The 19,085-nt window shown below is 36.2% G+C and overlaps 1 protein-coding gene across 1 annotated transcript in view; it reads right to left on the reverse strand.

Moving 5' to 3' along the window:
• Positions 1 to 2,617: 2,617 nt before the first annotated feature.
• Positions 2,618 to 19,085, reverse strand: part of pdlim4 (PDZ and LIM domain 4) — a 38,471-nt gene continuing 22,003 nt past the window's right edge. Inside the window, exons 4-7 of the mRNA XM_079405403.1 lie at positions 11,945 to 12,144; positions 10,477 to 10,640; positions 7,051 to 7,204; positions 2,618 to 5,371 (exon numbers count right to left, since the gene is read on the reverse strand). Coding sequence (XP_079261529.1) covers positions 5,167 to 5,371; positions 7,051 to 7,204; positions 10,477 to 10,640; positions 11,945 to 12,144 — 723 coding nt within the window. The 3' untranslated portion in view covers positions 2,618 to 5,166. The remainder of the gene's footprint in view (positions 5,372 to 7,050; positions 7,205 to 10,476; positions 10,641 to 11,944; positions 12,145 to 19,085) is intronic.

Genomic DNA, 19,085 nt, shown 5'->3' on the forward strand with positions numbered 1-19,085 from the left:
TCACATTTAAATAACAAACTTAGCAGGTAAGTAATACCAGGTAAGAAACATCTCAAAGAGGGGTTACACTAGTCTCCCATAGCCAGAACTTTAGACTCCTTTACAACTTTCACTGACCAAGGACCATCTGGCAGACATGTAAAGCCACAGTTTGTTTGGTTCAGCGCTGAATTTAGGGGCGTTAACATGTAAAGTTGATGTCCCTGCAATTACAGACCGACGTGCAACTAATAAATCAATTATACAAAAATCTCATGCAAGTTTACTGCAACGATGGTGCTGCGAATTTCACATACTTTTGATAATCCAGCATTTAGTTGATTCTGATAAATGATCTATGTCACAGTTATAAACACGACTTCTTCTTCCATAAAGGGTTTTGGAGTCACAACAGCTTCCAGGTGGAACACGACACACGTCTCCCAGAAATCCTTTAGAATTAATCCAATCAGATGACGACTTTGAAACTCCTTGAGTGTTTGCCATTTCGTGTGTCAGACATTTAGCCAACGGTTCGTGGGCGTGACGACTGAGGCTGAGACTTCACTATGTGGCCCTCCATTTACTATTTGAAGCCCAAACAGAACAAAACCCTACACTTTCTCAAAGCACACACACAGTCCCTCTATTTGCAAAACCATACACTGGAAGGTGTGTACATTCATGCAAACATTTCGATAAAAAAATGTATGCAATCTGTGAAACAAGTTCTGCAGGGAAACCTTGCACTTGGCAACCCGGGTTATTCTGGCTATACATGAAAGAACATTTATTGTTTTTTATTATAGTTTTGGAGAGCAGGGGTTTCTCTCCGTTTGCCTCTAATGACCTCATTTAGCACACTTTGGGAACTTTGTGTAGTAAGATGATTAATTCATATGAACTGTTTTGAGAAGCCGCTGGATTTTGGATTCTGTGAAACCACTAATTATACTGCGGTTTGCTCTGCTATATGTTTGCCATTTTGTCACACATAAATACAGTAAAGAAAGACTCAATCATTGTGCCTTTGGCGGTTTCAGAAGAGGTTCCCACTCTTTTCACCAACACATTTCAGTGTGGAAAAGATTTTGTAAAAATGATCAAATAGAGATCACTGCGCTAGATTTCCAGTTGTTTGGTACCAGTTGTTACATTCTACTAAAGACTATTGCAGTTACTATTATATTACATGCCAGAACACATTATTAAGCATATTTGTGACCTATGAAATGTTCTGTTATATGCTTGTAATTCACTATATTTCTGACTAGTTGTAGAGTCTTGGCACAGAAGTGGAGTGGCCTTCAGGAGTTTTTGGAGACACCTTCTGATGGTTATATAACGATTGCTGATGATTTTTACAATGCACAAGGTTTTTGGTTTATTTTTAGCTATGTTGCAAAGGAAGCTCTTAATCTAAACCATACTCCATCCCAGCCCTCTCCACATTTGCCTTCCACAGTTTTGTCCAAACTTGGTCTTGAGAAGTGTGCTACTCAGCACAAGAGAGATCTGCTTCTGTATGCATGCCTCTGGATCTCCCAGCGGATCTTTCCGACGTTTCAAAATTAGTGACCCCACTGAAATGACCATAAATTTCCATGCTGGTTTGATGCTAGTCTCGTGGAAGGTGCAGATCATGCTGTTCACTGGCATACTTTGTCTTTCTGCTGCTTAAGAAGTCAGCGTTCATGAACATTTTATTGAGGAAGAAGAAAGAATTGATCTAAAGAGAAATTCCTGAAAAGAGAAGTTCTCAAATATTACTTGTTTATCTAGCTAAGCAACCACAGAACTTTCTACAGAGTTTAAAGACATGGCTATTAACTCACAATTGGATATTTTAGCCTTAAAATCCTCTACACTTTTGATTGAAAAATGTAGCTTCATCGGAATTAAATGATACTTGGTAACTTTTGTTGCATTAGCTATGTGAACACACACACACACACACACACACACAATCGTAGACATAATTTGGATATGTTAAAGGGTCAAAAAATAAAAAGTAACACTTTCATGTTCAAAAATGATGGACATGGGAAATAAATTGAATTTTAATTTTTTTTTTTTTGCTTCATCGGAATGGGATGAACTTGGCAAAAAAAAAAAAGACCAACATAGGAAATGAATGGGAAATGTGAAAGAATACAAAAAAAATAAAAAAATTATAAAAATAGCTCATAAAATTTTATAAATATATCAAATATAGTAGATTGAGTTTCCTGAAAAAAAAGTTAAATTTCAAAGCTTCCGTCACTTTTGACCATATGGCCCACAAATGAAGATTGCATTAATTTGAATTATGAGTCAATGCTTTAAAGATTATATTCGTTTAACAGTTTTAAATTATTTGTCAAATGTGCGTGTAATAAAAGTGTTAAAAAGTATAAACTATACAAGCTATAAATACGGGGCCCTACATCAACTCAGCGGGGAGAAATCTCATTATTCATTAGCAGAAACCTATAATCTCAGTTCATTTCATTTTTTGTTACACCCTTAACCACAAAGTTTTGAGAAGAAAACGCCTCAGTATGAAGTACCAACATGCTCCACAATATTTTTAGCATGACCCGACCTGAAGCATTCACTGAGTCAAGCTCGGCAAAAGTGATGGAGAGTCCGAGGGTTTGCCGCAATATTAACCACTGAGTCATTTTATTTCTCATGTAGGAACTACAACAGCCCTCATTGTGGTTGGAGATGGTGAGGGATACAGAAAAAGTAGAAATGGAATTTGAAAAGCAACTGAAGTGCAGAACTAGTTCTGCTTCTGATTATGGAGAGGCCACTGAGCGAGAGCCATGCATCAGAAGTGCAGTGTGACCTTGACAGCTGAAAACACAAAGCCCTCTCATTTTACATGCACACCTCTCAGCTGGGTTACATTTCTTCAAGAAAACATGCTCATTTAAACCACAGAAACTTACGTCTGCATGAAGTGCTTTGAAGAAACAAGCCAACTGCAGTGAAAGTGGAGGATTTTAATGTTGGTCACTTATGCAGAGTGTGTCTGATAAGCAAAAATCATACGGGCTTGTTGTGACAATGAAAACAGCAATTTGGGAATGGTATGGAAACGCATCCTCAGGAGCTCTGCGAGGCGCAGACACAGACTTTTCTATAGTTTTTCTATGTAAACATGCACTAGATGGTTGCGTATGACCATTACGCTGTGGTTTTAAGACGCCGTGTCAAGTTGAAAAAAATCCAAAACAGTGGACCTCAGAAGACCCTGGAGGCAGGGCAAGCGTTGCAAGCTTTTGTTTACAGTAGCAAGTTGGCAAGTGTTTTATGTCACAGAGGAGGCATTCTGTACTGCACTTCTTTAAAAACCATTCGTGAGCGTTTTTAGATGCATTTTGTGTCTGTGAACGGCCGCTTAACCCAACTGTTGCGTTAAAAATCTGGGCACTATATTTGTGTTGGAACAGAAAACCTCTACTGTAGCTTGTCAGAGACAAAAAAATACAAAATATGACAAATTATTCCCATATTTAAAAAATAAAATAGCTGAATAGACAAAAAAATGTGCACACCATGAATCAAATTATGACAACTAAGTATAAATTGTGTCTTGTGAGAAATGAAACTGTTTGCTGTTTTCCAAATGGTTGATTTTTGGCAAATATTCTGAAAAAAAAAAGGTATGTATGTGTGTTGAAACTTTGCATACACATTCATGACTGTCGCAAAATTTTAAGAAGAAATAAATAGTTAAACCAGTGCGATTTTAAAGCCGTTTTGAAAATAGAATATGAGTCAAACACAATAATGACTTCAATTTTGGTCTTTTCCGCACACAATTTTATCGTTTGGCTTCAGGGAGCTCACACCATTACAGACTATTTTTATAATACTTTCATGCTGCTTTTTAGTAGCTTAACTGCATCTGTACACCATTAGCATTATTCATTTGTGTTCCACAGAAGAAAGTCAGAAGGGGTTGGAATGACACATTATTACATTAAAATGACTATAACTGGTTTCTGTTTCTGCTTTTCAGTTGAAAGATGATCTGTTAGCATTCAAATTATTTACAGAAGGTCCTTAGTACAACAAAGAAGAGTTATGTGTTACATGTTTTTAAAACCCACATATATATCATTCATAAGTAACTAGAAAAACAAACATTTCTCATTTTTTTTTACAGAATTTACAAAAGCCTCACCACTTAAAGAAAAAAAATAGAAGTATATCTACTTTACTATTCTGGTTTAGTTTTACATGAAGTCATCCAAACCATCAAAATTAATCTAGTTTAAATCACATACTGTACGCAAATATGCAAACGCAGTCAGAATTGCTTGGCTGACACATTTGGACCATGTGGCGCTATTGTGCATAACGTGTGTGTTTTTTGCGTTACTGTGGAAGTAACAAACATTAGTACTCAGCTAGCTAGCTTTATGACAGAAAACATCCTAAATAGATAAAAGATGCTGGTATGTGTGGTCTGATTTTGCAATATTCTCTTCAAATGGTTGCTTCACCATGATGATAGCTGATGTGAACGAGAAAACAGTCCGTAGATGTTTCTTCTAAGAATGCAATGCATATTTATGACAGAAAACTGTCATTAGGTGTTCACATACAACATGCATATAGCATAAATTTGCTCAGAGCCAATCAAATGCAGTCTCCTTTTCTTCGGTTTACGGCAATATAAAGTTGGATTTGGTGATGGAAGCTAGATCATCGAAAAAAAACACACTCACGTCTTAGCTTCTTAGCCAAAGAATAAACACACCATCCCAAACTTTCTGAATAAATGAATACCATTTCCATTTTCCGCATGGCTCGAGACATTCTCCGTGGTCTTTTCGAGCACCTCGTTTCACCACAGCTTTCAGAAAAATAAATCGCTGGTGTGCCACTGGAATTTAGGTGAACAGATGTTCTTCTGGAATATTCTGTTCTCTTGCATTTCAAATTTTCCTCTTAAAGCAACACCAAACTGCTCTGTACGAATGTTAGGAAGGCTGTCTAACCTAGGAATACGTGCTGCTCGATTTCAGTACGAGGTGAACTGCAGGTTAACAAACTACAGAGTCCAGGTTAAAGTTGAGCAGGGACTGAAAAAGAAATTTCAGTTTGTTATTCTCATTTCCACTTCGCCAAGCTGAATCCTTAAGGAAAACCTGCTTGTGTGTGTGTTTGGGTTAAGGAGTGTGTGCGTGCTTAGACCAGTTCCACTTTGGAGTTGGGATACACAGCCACCACGTCGTATCCCTCAGGAGGCTGCACACGGGCCTTGGCGTGCGTCTCGCAATACAGATTCTCATCGATGAAGAAGTATCCTCTCTGCTTTAGATTCAGCCCACAGTCATCACACATGAAGCAGTCGGGATGATAGAGCTTGTCTCTGGCCTTCACGATGGTTCCCCTGTGATAAGACAGTTCTTAAATGTTACTTAATGCTGAGATTTTAAGGACAAAACTTTTAAGTGTTTATGCTTTATAAATGTTTCATTCAAATTGCAACACAATTTGGAGTATCCAAGTAGATTTTCCTTACAAACGTCTGAAATATATTTTCAGGTTATTTTTAAGAAAAATGAACATTGTTCAATTTGATTGCTATAGTGAACAAAAAAATACTCTGCATCTTCTGAAGTAGTATTGCACACTAAAAAAACTAAATACTTATTAAAACATTCTTATTTGTTACTGCCAAATGTACTAGTTTTTCTCAAATTAAAATAGTTTTGGTTCAAACCATAAACTTTGATTTCAAAATATTGAATCAAACATTTCTTTAAAAAAAAAAAAGTTATAGAAAACATACTTGTATTTGCTTTAGACACAAGAAATAGCTATAATATGAAAGAGTGCTCATTATCATTTATTTTAATTATTTTTTATTTAATTTAGTTTACTTAATCTTGTTCAAAGTTGTCTTTATTTATACTGTGATTTCTTTTTAAAATATAATATAAAATATATATAAAATATATGTTGATGTATATTATTTAAAATATACATCAACAACAAAACTGGTTTCATTTTTCTATGAGGAAGTGTTATTTGCTTTTAGGCAAACTGAACAAAATTGATTTAAACCATGATTTTCAATTAGACCAATATAAAAATGTACTTAACTTTTTTCAGTGTATGTTCACATCTGCAGACTATATTATCTTTAAAAACTACTCCAATACTACAGACCTCTATGGATAGACTCATTCAAAAAGGCTTGTATGATAATATGACAGGATTATAGCCAGATAACATTTGTTCAGTAACAGAGTAAACGGTAAATTCCTGGCTAATCTGACACAACCTAGACATAAAACAGAAACAGAAAGCTACTGTCCTGGACGAATGTCTGTTATGTGAACCTGACGGCTGATTGAATCCATAGCACTAACCCAGCTAACAGGGAACGCTGTAACGTTAATGGAACGTTTGTTCAAAGTTGTCTGGTCTTTAATGATGTTCTAAAAACATCTTTTTTTAAATGTTACTACTTGTTTTAGAATGTTTAGAGAACATTCTAAAGTAACATTCTCATATGTTGCAAAAAATGAAATGTAATGTTCTCACCAAACCTGGACATATTAGAACATATTAGAACTTAAAGTAAAACATTTTTTTTTTTGTTAGCTGGAAATCCATTTCCTTTTATATTTGATAGCTATAATATCTGTCAACAGCATTTACAATGGACACATTGTTTTACTCTTCTGTGGAACTTCCTTATCATATGATCTCACTGTTTACTCATTTTTAGTGGAAACTGTGGGAAAGTGCCAACAGCGGTAGAGTGACTTACAGTAATATCTGGATCACCTGTGCAGCGGGAGGAACACATGCTGCAGCATGTCCGGCTTCATTAACAATTACATACTCAATGAACGTGCCGCTATTGTTAAAGTCTTTCATTAATAGCAAGTTAAGGCTTGTGTTCAAAGATATGGAAACAAACACACTGGCTTCCAAAGCCATTTGCTATGACTATGCAATACTATTTAATGTCTTACTAAATGTTCATTTGGGGGCTTTTCTCGGCAAATATTGTAATGTATTTCAACAAACCGATAAGAAGCTCAACGTCACACTTACACAATGCCGTTTGTGCAGCGTGTGCACTGCGGCAGCTTCTGTAAGCCAGGGATGGGTGCCAGAGGAGCCGTAATGGGGCTGCCCAGCTTCGGCACGGGGGATTTGACAGGGGAACGCAAGCCTCTGACCCCATGTCTGTCCACAGGTGAGACCCCTGCAAGGAAAATAAACTCAAGTCAAGTGCACAGAATATTATATTATATGCTCATATACAGTAAGTAATCAACTATTCTACTAAGACAGGATCTGAGAATGGAACAAGCTGTTTGTTGTAGTTCTTGAAAAGTGTTTTCTGTTTTGAGTGAACTTTGTAACTTTGCAGATCTTTAATTATTTTTATCAGCAACATCACAAACTAAGGTTGAAAAGATGAAAAATCATGATAGGACCCCTTTAAAGAACTCGCAGATGTATGAATGTATGAACAAAATTCAAATGATAATTCAAACACAAATTCAATTTCATTTCCTCATAATGGGGCAACATAAACTAAGGAAATATGAACTGTTTAATATTTCATTTTCATGATCAATTCAGTAAAACGCTAACTAAACGCTCAGCTTATGAAGCACTGATGATACAAACAACAAAGCTTTGTCTCTCCACTGTGTGAATTAAATTACAGTGTTGAGGTAAATCATTACAAGTAACATGAGTTATGTAATCAGATTACTTTTTTCAAGTAACTAGTAAAGTAATGCATTACTTTTTAACTTACAAGAAAAAATCTAAGTTACTTTTTCAGATATGTACAGCCAAAAACAGATTCAGTATTCCTCAAAATGAATAAAAACTGAGAGAAGCAAACTCAGAATATGACACAAACCTGCAATAATTAGTGTAAATAGCGATAGAAGCAAGTAAAAATGCTATTTATACTACTTATTGCAAATAGTAGCAATTATCTGCACTTCAGTATTTAGTACATTATAAAACAGTATGCAATAATAACTAATTGAGTTAATTTTTTAAATTTTAATTCAAATTATTAAATGGATGCCACCTTATTGGGACAATAAAGCCCTCCCCGATAGGATAACCCTACCCTATACTTTATTTTCAACTTTTTGATGATTTCATATAATTAATTCACATACAAATGTGCTCTTCAGATAACATTCATGAACAATTCTCATTTTTGGGTGAACTATTGCTTTAAAAAGTGAGAAATAACTCAAAATGTGCGCTCAGCAGCTGTCCCTGGAACAAGAGATGGCCGGAAATTAATGTCCTTCACACTTCAGTCCCAGGTCAGATGCTATTCTCCATGCAGACATAGCTGAAAATCGCGGGTGTGTGTTAGCTTCAGGGCACGGCGGGGGCCGAACCATATGGCCAAGTATGGAGCACAGCTGCCAAGGCCTCCTCCCATCTTCTCCGTTTCAAGCCAAGCCTAAAACCAGGGCCGGCGTAGCATGAGCTCAGTGGAGAAAACCACCCTGCTGCTAGATGTGGAAACATCCGAGAAAAATCTGAAGGATAAATGTTAACAATGGTGCCCGCCTCCATCATCTGACTGTTGCTGTGCCAAAGTGAGATCATTAACTCTGCGTTATTCCCAGTGACTGCAGGGACAGGTTACAACTCCAAACCTGTCAACGAATACCACTAATTACACGCTTAAACACTTGATCTCTGAGCCCTGTGGCTCCACGGGGCTTTAATTCAGTGTGCAAGAGAACACAGAGTTTAAGTATAGCAGTCTAGGAGCCTCTCTACGGGATCAGGCTTAGACAAAACACATTTCTGGGATTATATGACATAAAGAACAGCATTTTTGGGGCTTTTTAGCCTGCAAGAGACTGCAGAGTGATCTGGCCCAAAAAAATCCAGTGCAAGTAGCATGACAATTTCAAAAGAGTATAGCATTTAACAAGCAAATAGCAAAGCATTGTGATAAAATGCTGCATCACAGATGCTATTATTCCCTTTGCTCATACTGATGTGAAAAGTTCATGTAGATTCATGTAAATTTGCTGCATAGACTTGCATACATTTCTCTAATTTCATTAGTTATAAATACAATATGTGTTTTATCTAATTTACTGCTCTCACCCTAAGTGGAATCTGTAGGGGCCGTTCACACAGAACGCGTTATTCCATTCCAATGCGCTACTTTTCCATTGTTTTTCTATGTAAATGCGGTGTATAATCACTGCGCTCCTGTTTCACGTCTTCTGCAACGTCTTGCACATAAGTGCGGTTTTTAACACGCCGTTTCTGCAGCGTTGACCACTGTTCAATCTCAGGGTTCAAATATGCAAAAGATGCTGGAAAACTGAAGATTCTGCAGGACCTGGAGGATTTTTCTGAAGAACAGTGCTCAGTTTAACTGTTCAGAACAAACAAGGGACTCATGAACAACCATCACAAAACATCGAAGATCATCCAGGTAACCACACACAGTATTAAGAACCAAGGGTTCCCAAACTTTTGAATGTGGTTATTTTAATAATTTCAGCTATTTTTTTGTCTTGTGGACTATATGTAAACATCTTTTATGGAAAATATCTTACTCAGTAGAGTACTAAATAAAAAATAACATGCATTTTGTATGATCTCTCTTATTTTGGTAAAATTATCCACATTTTCACAGATTCTGCAAGGGGTTCCCAAACTTTCGATCCCCACTGTAAATCCTCTCCTCCCATAAATGTTTTGTCTCAAAGGGAAACTCCTACCAATGCATATGCAACAAGGTCAGCTGCAAAAAAAACTTCAGTCCATACTTTTTCGCTAATGTCTTTTTCGTAAATCCTGACAGCAGTTTTTAACCCCCAAAAAAGGTCTTGCGCTGGTGCAAACTGCTAGTAAATCTGTGTGCCACGTTGGACAACATTTTCACTTTTGATATGGATGGATAAATTGCAAAGACTATTTACAATTAAAAGCAGATATACAGTGCTTAACATTGCAAGCGTGCAGGCAACTCACCATTCAGTCAGTTTCAGATTTCACTCATGAACGGCCCATACTTTAGAGTAACGTTTGGACTTTTGAATTAAAAGGTTTGAGTTTACTACGATCCGACCAATAAAATAAATAAAATAAAAATCCAAATAAGCTACAAAAACTTGGACCCAAAATCCTTGTAATTCTAATATCAGAAACCCAAATTCTTCAGAGGAATTAAATTATAATTAATAAATAATTCTGTCACTATTTACCCGCATTTTGTTCTAAACCTATATGACATTCTTTCTAGCAGAATGTTTATTAACGTTTGAATATTTGGAAGTGCAAATATGAATTTATTTCACACGAGTAGAAACATGCTAGTTATTTAGACTTAAAGATACAACTGATAAAAAAAAAGATATCCATTTTTAAAATCGCATACTCAGAAAAAAGACTATATAGGACAATACCAGTAAATAACAATTTCAACATCCATTTTGAGAGAGAAATGAAAAAAGTAAAACTGACCCCCATCCTCAGCTTCCAGGATTCCCTGCAGGTATTTGAAGGAGCCAGATTGTTTGGGAGCTGACACAGGTTCCTCATAGTCCTGAAGCATCCTGTAGACATCTGACTGCGGGTCGAAACCGTTGGGGTTGCCTGATGAATTCACTGGCAGTTCAGGGCTGAAACTGAGAGGAAAACACATCCAGATCTCGTTCTCTTCCAGAAACATCTGCCATTGCCATATGTTTTCATAGTGAGCTAAACACTTTCTCCGTGCATCACGCTATTTATAAAAGCTGAAGGAATGGAAGCCAATGTAATTGATTAAAAAATTCTCAACACATTTGTTAAAAATCTACCAGTCAAACGTTTAAATGCAGTAAAGCTGCGTAGTGTACTAAACTTGCAATTGTTAAAGTTGGAAATCATATTTATTACAATATCACAATTATGTGAAAATAGAAGTGAATTACAAATAGCTTTAAAACTTTTGGGTTCAAGGAGTTATTTCTGGCATGAAGAAATATTTCTGGTATCACTTTCCACCTGTTAGGACTTTTGAAATATTCCTTTAAAAGTAATTTCCCTGATGTTACTCCCAGAAATGGCATGCTTTATAATTTGAAAATAAAAGCACAATCAATTAACAGATCTGATGAATTTTAGTTTGCCTTAATGAACTGATACAATTACAGAAATCAATAAATAACAATAGCTAAAAATTATAATTAACACACTTCAAGTGCTTGATCTTGAGCACAGCATATTTCTGAAACTAATATTCATTTTACAAGTATATAAATAATAATGAAGATATGAGTATGCATTAAGACCTTTGAAGGTACTGAAGTTTTTTTTTCCCAAGTACACAGCAGGATTTTCCTGTTGGAAGTTTCCACGAGAGTGATCAGTGTTATGACAACTTCTACCTTCAGTACAGGAGGAATTCATAAACAGTGGATTTGTCATCTTCAGAGTAAACAGTGGGATTTACAAGCAACCAAATGCTTCTCTAACACCCTTATCTAACACACAAATACTCTAGTGCTTCAGAAAACTCAAGGGTGTTTTGCAAATATCAGTGCAGCAGATGCTCCTTGAAGACTCTTCACTCACTATCCAGTTCTAACATGAACTCGTTTTTCATAACAATAGACACGAAGAGCTGTAATATCTTACAGTCTGAAGTGTTTATTGTTGTGTAGTGCTCTGAGTGAAGACAGGACCTGCGCTGTAGATTTCCAACATGGGAAAGATGCTCAAAATTGCTTCCTTGATAAATCACAGTCTTGTGAGGATCATAAATATCAGTTTCTGGCCGTTGCAAGAGCAGTGTGGTTTGTGCTGGCTAGAAGTTAGCGGTGTACAGTTATACAGTTAATGTGAAATCAGAACTGACCTAATTTACCTAGCGTGCTTTGTCTAATTGTTATTCCAAAGAAAAATGCTTTATTCTTGTGCATGTGTGAAAAGCTGTGAAATAGCACACCTGTGAGGGGAGCCCAGGCTGAGGCCTGCCATCTGCTTCGGTAGGGCACCATTTCCGTTATTATGTGAATACAGGCCTGCTGGATTGTTGTATGTAGATCTGGAGTTGCCGTTATTGTAGGGCACAGCGCCTGTGATGGGACTCTTGGGGGATGGACTCTTGGGAGTGGGGCTATAGCCGCTGCTGATTGGTCGAAAGGTCTGTGAAAAAAAAAAAGTGATTTGAATTCCAAAAATGTCAAAATACCAAAGCAAATTATCTTATCCACTGCTTTACTAAAAGCAAATCCTGTCTGAATTGTAGGGATGTAATGATGCACCATGAGCTGGTTGATGAAAATGTGACGATTCAAGTAGGTTGAGATGTTAAATTATTCACGATACCGTTGGGTGTGGGGGTTTATATGAGTGCATCTCTGTGGAGAACTGACTGTCTTCAGAAGAGTTTAGATGGTATTTTCGTTCATCTTGTCTCTGTATAATGCATGTTAAAGTAGTGTTTCTAAGGGCAGTGCTGTTTTGTTTACAGCGATAACCAAAGAAACACTGTATCGCTGCTGCTCCATAAGCGCCACCTGCTGTCAGAGAGTGAATTTGCATCTCATTCAGCCTGTGTGCTTTTATGTAGCATAATTTCACAAAGCTAAAGTTGGACCATTCTGTTTTTGCTTTAAATGCTTTTTCTATACTAGGTCCATTTTCTGATGGAAAATGTGGACATGCTGAAATAAATAAATAAATCCAAGCTAGGAAAGAGCATAAGCAAAGCCTATGTTTATATGAAAATATGTATTTTATTTGTACTATTGGTTTATACATTTATTTGATTTAGGATTTGTTTTAAAATTTTTGTTATTTGACATCAAATATATTTCAATTTCACAAAGAAACGTGCAGCATTTTGACAGTTTTTCATTTATAATTTGTCTTAAATTTTGATTTTGTTCAAAAAATCATGATGAATTCATAACGTGAAACCAGGGCTGCGTTCAGCCCCGAAACAATCGGTGCACAAAGTTCATTAAACAGAAACGGTGGTGCGCCGAACACCCTGTTCTGATGATGCAAGAGTTGCAGCTATGGCAGCTGAGAAGGCCATTCTTTCTGTTCTTTTTGAAGAATTTTCTGAGCCTGATGAAATCGGTATATTTAATACTGCAAAATACGCTCGATGTAACAGTCACTGCCCTTGCCATCCAGAATAAAAGACAACATCCCAGTCGAGTGAAGGGATTTGTGGAAACTGTGGTTCCTAATTATAGTGATCCAACATTTGCCTCGCATTTCAGGATGAAAAGACAAACATATCAGGTGAAGGATAATCCACTTCTTACCTCCGAGACTGTGTTATGATCTATATGACCTTATTGTGAGTATTAGGCTTATCATTATTGCTGATCACTGTTGTTGTGCTATGATATTGCAATATTTACCATTATATAATCAGAGGAGCATAGAAAAGTTTATGAAAGTGTCACTCCACAATACAATAGCAAAATATATAAATATGTATAGTATTTTTATGTTACATTAATCAGTGTCTAGCACACCTTCCTGAGGAAAGGATGTGGACCAGAAGACATTGCAATTATGATATTTAGACAGACTTCCAGATCTATACTTGTGCTCTTATTATGTCAGTTATTTTGCCTTTAATGTCAATAAACGTGCAAACAATATACTTGCTCTTGTGAATTTATTTTGATGTTAATTACGTTTACTTACAAATTCATTATCATCATGTTGATATGCTATGTTACTATAAAACTCTTATGACAAACATATCTTCTAATATCTTCAATTGTTGCGTAAACCGAGCTGCAGGGACACATTTGGACCCATTGTCTCTCTAATACCGTGTGCTTTATATACACTTTGCTGCTGATTGGGCTGACATTTTTGGCACACCCACCAAACAAGAGAAAACGTTGCACATCGTTTCCAGGAAACATGTTTTTCAACCCGGAAACCATAGCAAAACGTTGGGCGTGAGCTTGAACGTGCCCCAGTATTGTGAATCGCATCTAATTGTGAGTTGAGTGAATCGTTACATCCCTACCGAACTGTGTACGAGTCCAGCACGATCCATGACTGGAACAGTAAAACAGCCTAGGACAAGTTTACAGATCTGACATGCACCCAATAAACAGCTTACTTACAAATATGTAAATATTGACAGTTGCACACAAATTCCCATCATACACTCACCTCTGGTCAACTCAACGCTTAAATACAAGCTATAGCAGACATTTTATGAAATCAGCAATCATTTAAGGAAACATATTTGTGTTATTGTTTGCAGACGGAGTAGATATGCCTTTTTTGGTAAACAGTTTGTCTGAAGTAGCATATTTCAAGACTAATTCTGAGAAAAGAAGAAACTTTTTCTCAGTATGAATGGCTGCCAAATTCAAATCTCTGCATGCCAGAAATACCAGGCCATTTAATCTACATCAAGTCCAAACAAGCATTAATAAATTCTGGTGAAAATTCTGAAGGAATGGTAGCAAATCATTCTACATTTTGCAACTGTGCTGTTCAATTTATATCCCATATCCAAATGTAATATATACATATATTACATTTCCATATATAAACTACATTGTCATATGAAGTAAACACATATGAAATCTATTAGAAATGGAAAAAAGCCTATAGAAATATGTATTTTTAAGATATCTGTAATTCATTTTTAAGACATGCACATAATGTGTTTATACCATGCACATGTACATCATCCTAAAAACCTGTAAGTACATGTCAAGTACTTAGACAGATGGACATGTATTTAAAATATTACAAAACATATAAAGATTTTTGGGTTACACTTTATTTTAAGGTGTCCTTGTTAGTGTTATATATTTAAGTACTGAGTAATATTAATTAACTACATGTACTTACTATATGTTTAGGGTTTGGCTTATAGGGTTATTTGCATATAATTAATTGTTATTATTATCGTTGGTATATTTAATATGTGTTACCTTAAAATAAAGTGTTACCGATTTTTTTATACATTTACATTTGTTCATTTAGCAGGGCCTTTTATCCAATGCATACATAAAATACATATAGTTGACATACATGGTTGCTGCATATAATACTATATTAAAAAAATCATCATATAAATATTAATAGCATATGTACATAAAAACAGTTATTTTAAATTGTAACAATATTTCACAATAGTACTGTTTTACTGTATTTTGGGTCAAATAAATGCAGCTTTGGTGAGCAGAAAATACTTCTTTTATAAAATTATTCCAAACATTTGACTGGTAGTGTACCATTTGTAGCCTGTTGTTCTAGTGATCGGTGCGACTCCATCACTGGACTATCATTAACAAACAGACGATCCTAAAACAAGAGCTGAATCTCTTTAGAGTCGATTCCAAAATGCATGGCTTATCCTACTGTGTTTTACCAAAAAATAACAGTATCTGGGTTTGGAACGACATGAAGGTGAATAAATGATGACATAATTCTAATTTTTGGGTGAATAAACGTTCACAAGAGTCAAACTGTGGCATGCAAGCAGTGCTCCGTCTTTGAGCTCCACAGCAGGGGGCAGAAAGATTCGTCTGCAAACCACATTTTCATCTCTTTGAGGAAGAGGTTCTGTTTTCTGTTGACAATGAAAAGATCTCACATCCCTTTGTATTACGGTACAAAATGTTCCCAGGGCAACAAGTCAGTATGAAAATTGCATTTCTCATTTTGAGTGGACGGAAGCCAGCTGTTCTCAGCTACTCATTTAAAACAATGTACGAGACTATTTCTATGCGTATGCTTTAACAGGTTCATATGCATTTTATAATGTTATCTGTTCCCTCGAGGGCCTCTTATAATGTGAAAAACAGAATTCTTTGCCACTGTATCTTTGTAAATAGCCTCACTGAATATGAATAGGATAGAGTACATGAAGTACAGTTTTAGCTCCAACATCCCAATCCAGCTTCGGTGCAAAAATGCATGGGAGGTTCATAAAAACGATCCACTTAGAAATGTGGCGCTCAAATGTAAAGATCAGACTGAAATGATCAGGGATAACAATAAACTTGCTAATGCTTTCATTAAGTTAACATCAGAAAGATCCAGAAGTTCAGAATGAGTTGTTTTGCCTGTTCGTCTTAATAAATGTTAGTTAGTTTCATTAACAAAGTGGAAAGTCATGGAACTCATATCATCACATAAAATAATGTTTGTTTATTTATTTATTTAAATACATCTATTTTTGAAATGGAAAATATATTTAGTTTCACATACCAAACCATCACATATATCAACCATCACATACTAAAATATATTTCAAAATGTATTTCAGGGGTAAGAAAATAAATTTCCAATCTTACAATAGCCTACATTTAGGCTAAATGCAAATGTGTGATGGAATAGCCTGCTGGATTATGTGTTATATGTTCACACACGTTACAGACAACAAATAAAGATTTTCTTCAAATTTTACATAAGTGAATGCATTTACTTGGACTAAAATATATAGAGGGCAAAATATATTGGTAAAAATATATATGTAAATGTATTTTGAAATATACTTTAACAAATATGTAAATATTTTGTAAATATATTTTGGTAATTATTTAGAGGGCAAACTATATTTTTAAATGGTTTAAAAAATATATTTACATTATAATATAACAAAAATATATAAAATAAAAATATACTGGTAGAAAATACAGTGACCTCCATAAGTATTGGAACAGTAAAGACAAAATTGCTCTGTTGGCTGTGGAGTCAAGACATATGCAAATATGATTAAAAGATGAATATGAGACAAAACTACAGAATGTCACATTTTATTATTAGCCGTTTCACCACATACATGTTTTACCAAATAAAAAGAACAGCACTTTTAGAGTTTCATCCCACTCATTGATGTGAGCATAAGTATTGGGACAGTTGAACATAAGGCAGATATAAAAGATTAAAAGCTATTATTTAGTTGCAGATCCCTTGTGCACAATCACAGCAGTGAGTCTGTGACCCATAGACATCACCAGACTCTTGCTCTCATCCTTTGAAATACTTTTCCCAGCCTTTAATGCAGCCAATTCCAATTGTTGCTTGTTTTGGGGAGTTTCTGCCTTTACTCTCCTCTTCAGCTGCTGAAATTCATGTTCAATCAGATATAAATCTGGAGATTGACTTGGGCAATCTAAGACTTTCCATTTCTTTGCCCTTATAAATTAATTAATAATTAATTAATCTGGTGGCGTTTTCTTGAATATTGGAAGGCAAGATGGTTTTGTACCCGTCCAAATTCATTCTGCTACTGTCATCATACATTAAGTCATCAGTAAAGTTGAGAGGGCCTGTTCCAGAGACAGCCATGCATGCCCATGCCATGACACCCCCTCCACCATGCTTTACAGATGAGGCTGTATGCTTGGGATCATTTGCAGTTCCCTTTTTCTCTCCACATATTTGCTTTCCCATCACTTAGATAAAGGTTCATATTTGTCTCATCGGTCCATAAACACAGTTCCAAAACTCTCCTGGCTCACCTTTGTGCTTTTTTGCAAACTCTAATCTTGCCTTTCTATTTTTGGTGCTTTTACAGACACGTCTTTTAGGATTCATTTTCACAGCTTTTATGATTTGTCTGTCATCAACTACTGTTGTTTTCTCAGCTGATCAGGTCGTTGTTGGTTGCTGGTGTCCCTGATGGTTTCCAAACTCTTGATTTCTCCATGCCCTTTGTTTTTGCTAGAGCTCTAACTGACTTCCTCTTTTCTTTTAGCATCCAAATTGCTTGCTTTTCTCAAAGTCAGCTCCCTCATCTTCATCCTGGTTTGTGTGTGTCATCATCGAATGCAAGATTCAGAATACAGAAGTAATGGATATAACTGATACGACACATTCCCTGCTTTTAATATCTGAAGAATTAATGCAACAGGACACAGCTGATCACTTAGAAAGACCTGAGAGGCAACTGCTCCAATACTTATGCTCACATCAGATAGAGGGATGAAACTCTAAAAGTGCTGAACTTCTTAGCTGCTAAAACATCTATGAGTTGAATCACCCAATAATAAAATGTGACGTTCTGTAGTTTTGTCTCATATTCATCTTTTAATCATATTTGCAAATGTCTTGACTCCACAGCCAACAGAGCAATTTTGTCTTTACGGTTCCAATACTTTCGGAGGGCACTGTATATTTTAGTATATATATGGAACCTTTGAAAATCTTGGAAAAGCATGAACACAATATGGATACAAAACCTCAATCAAACTTCACAAAGCTGTTCAAATAAGATCAAACGCCACACATTTACAGACTGTGGTCTTGAAACGGGGCAAGATTGGTTAGACCTGAACAGCAGCTCATTTATCATCATATATACATTTGTTATTTTATAATTATAGACACTCTTTGTTTTACAGTATTTGGACAATGATTCTGCCACAAGCTGATTAACACTGAAGTGAACAGAAATATTATGGTTGTCTGAAGCACATAAACATGAGTGAAGTGAAGTGACATACTGCCAATTATGGTGACCCATACTCAGAATTCGTGCTCTGCATTTAACCCATCCAACGTGCACACACACAGCAGTGAACACACACACACACACACCGTGAACACACACCCGGAGCAGTGGGCAGCCATTTATGCTGCGGCGCCCGGGGAGCAGTTGGGGGTTCGGTGCCTTGCTCAAGGGCACCTCAGTCGTGGTATTGAGGGTGGAGAGAGCGCTGGACATTCACTCCCCCCACCTACAATCCCTGCCGGCCCGAGACTCGAACCTTTGGATTACGAGGCCGACTCTCTAACTATTAGGCCACGACTTCCCTGTTAATATTAACATGTTAATATTTGAAAACAATTAAAATTCAGACCAATGCAGATTGTTCTGACTTTTACTGGGAAGGAAACACAGAGACCGAAAACCTCTGGGAACATAAATTGAACTAGACCAACAAACAGACTGCTAGTTCTGCTATAGATAATATTTACAGCCCTGTTGAGGACACAGCATCCAGAGGCATTTCTATAGAGAAATTTTGGCAGAAATCATCTTGTTGCTAAAACCTAGCCGCTAAGGACCTCTGTGTTGATGCACGCTTCTTTACTTCACATGTCTGCCACAAAAGGGTGTAACTGCAATAAAAATGGCA

This window comes from Barbus barbus (assembly GCF_936440315.1).
Source record: "Barbus barbus genome assembly, chromosome: 43".
NCBI lineage: Eukaryota > Metazoa > Chordata > Actinopteri > Cypriniformes > Cyprinidae > Barbus > Barbus barbus.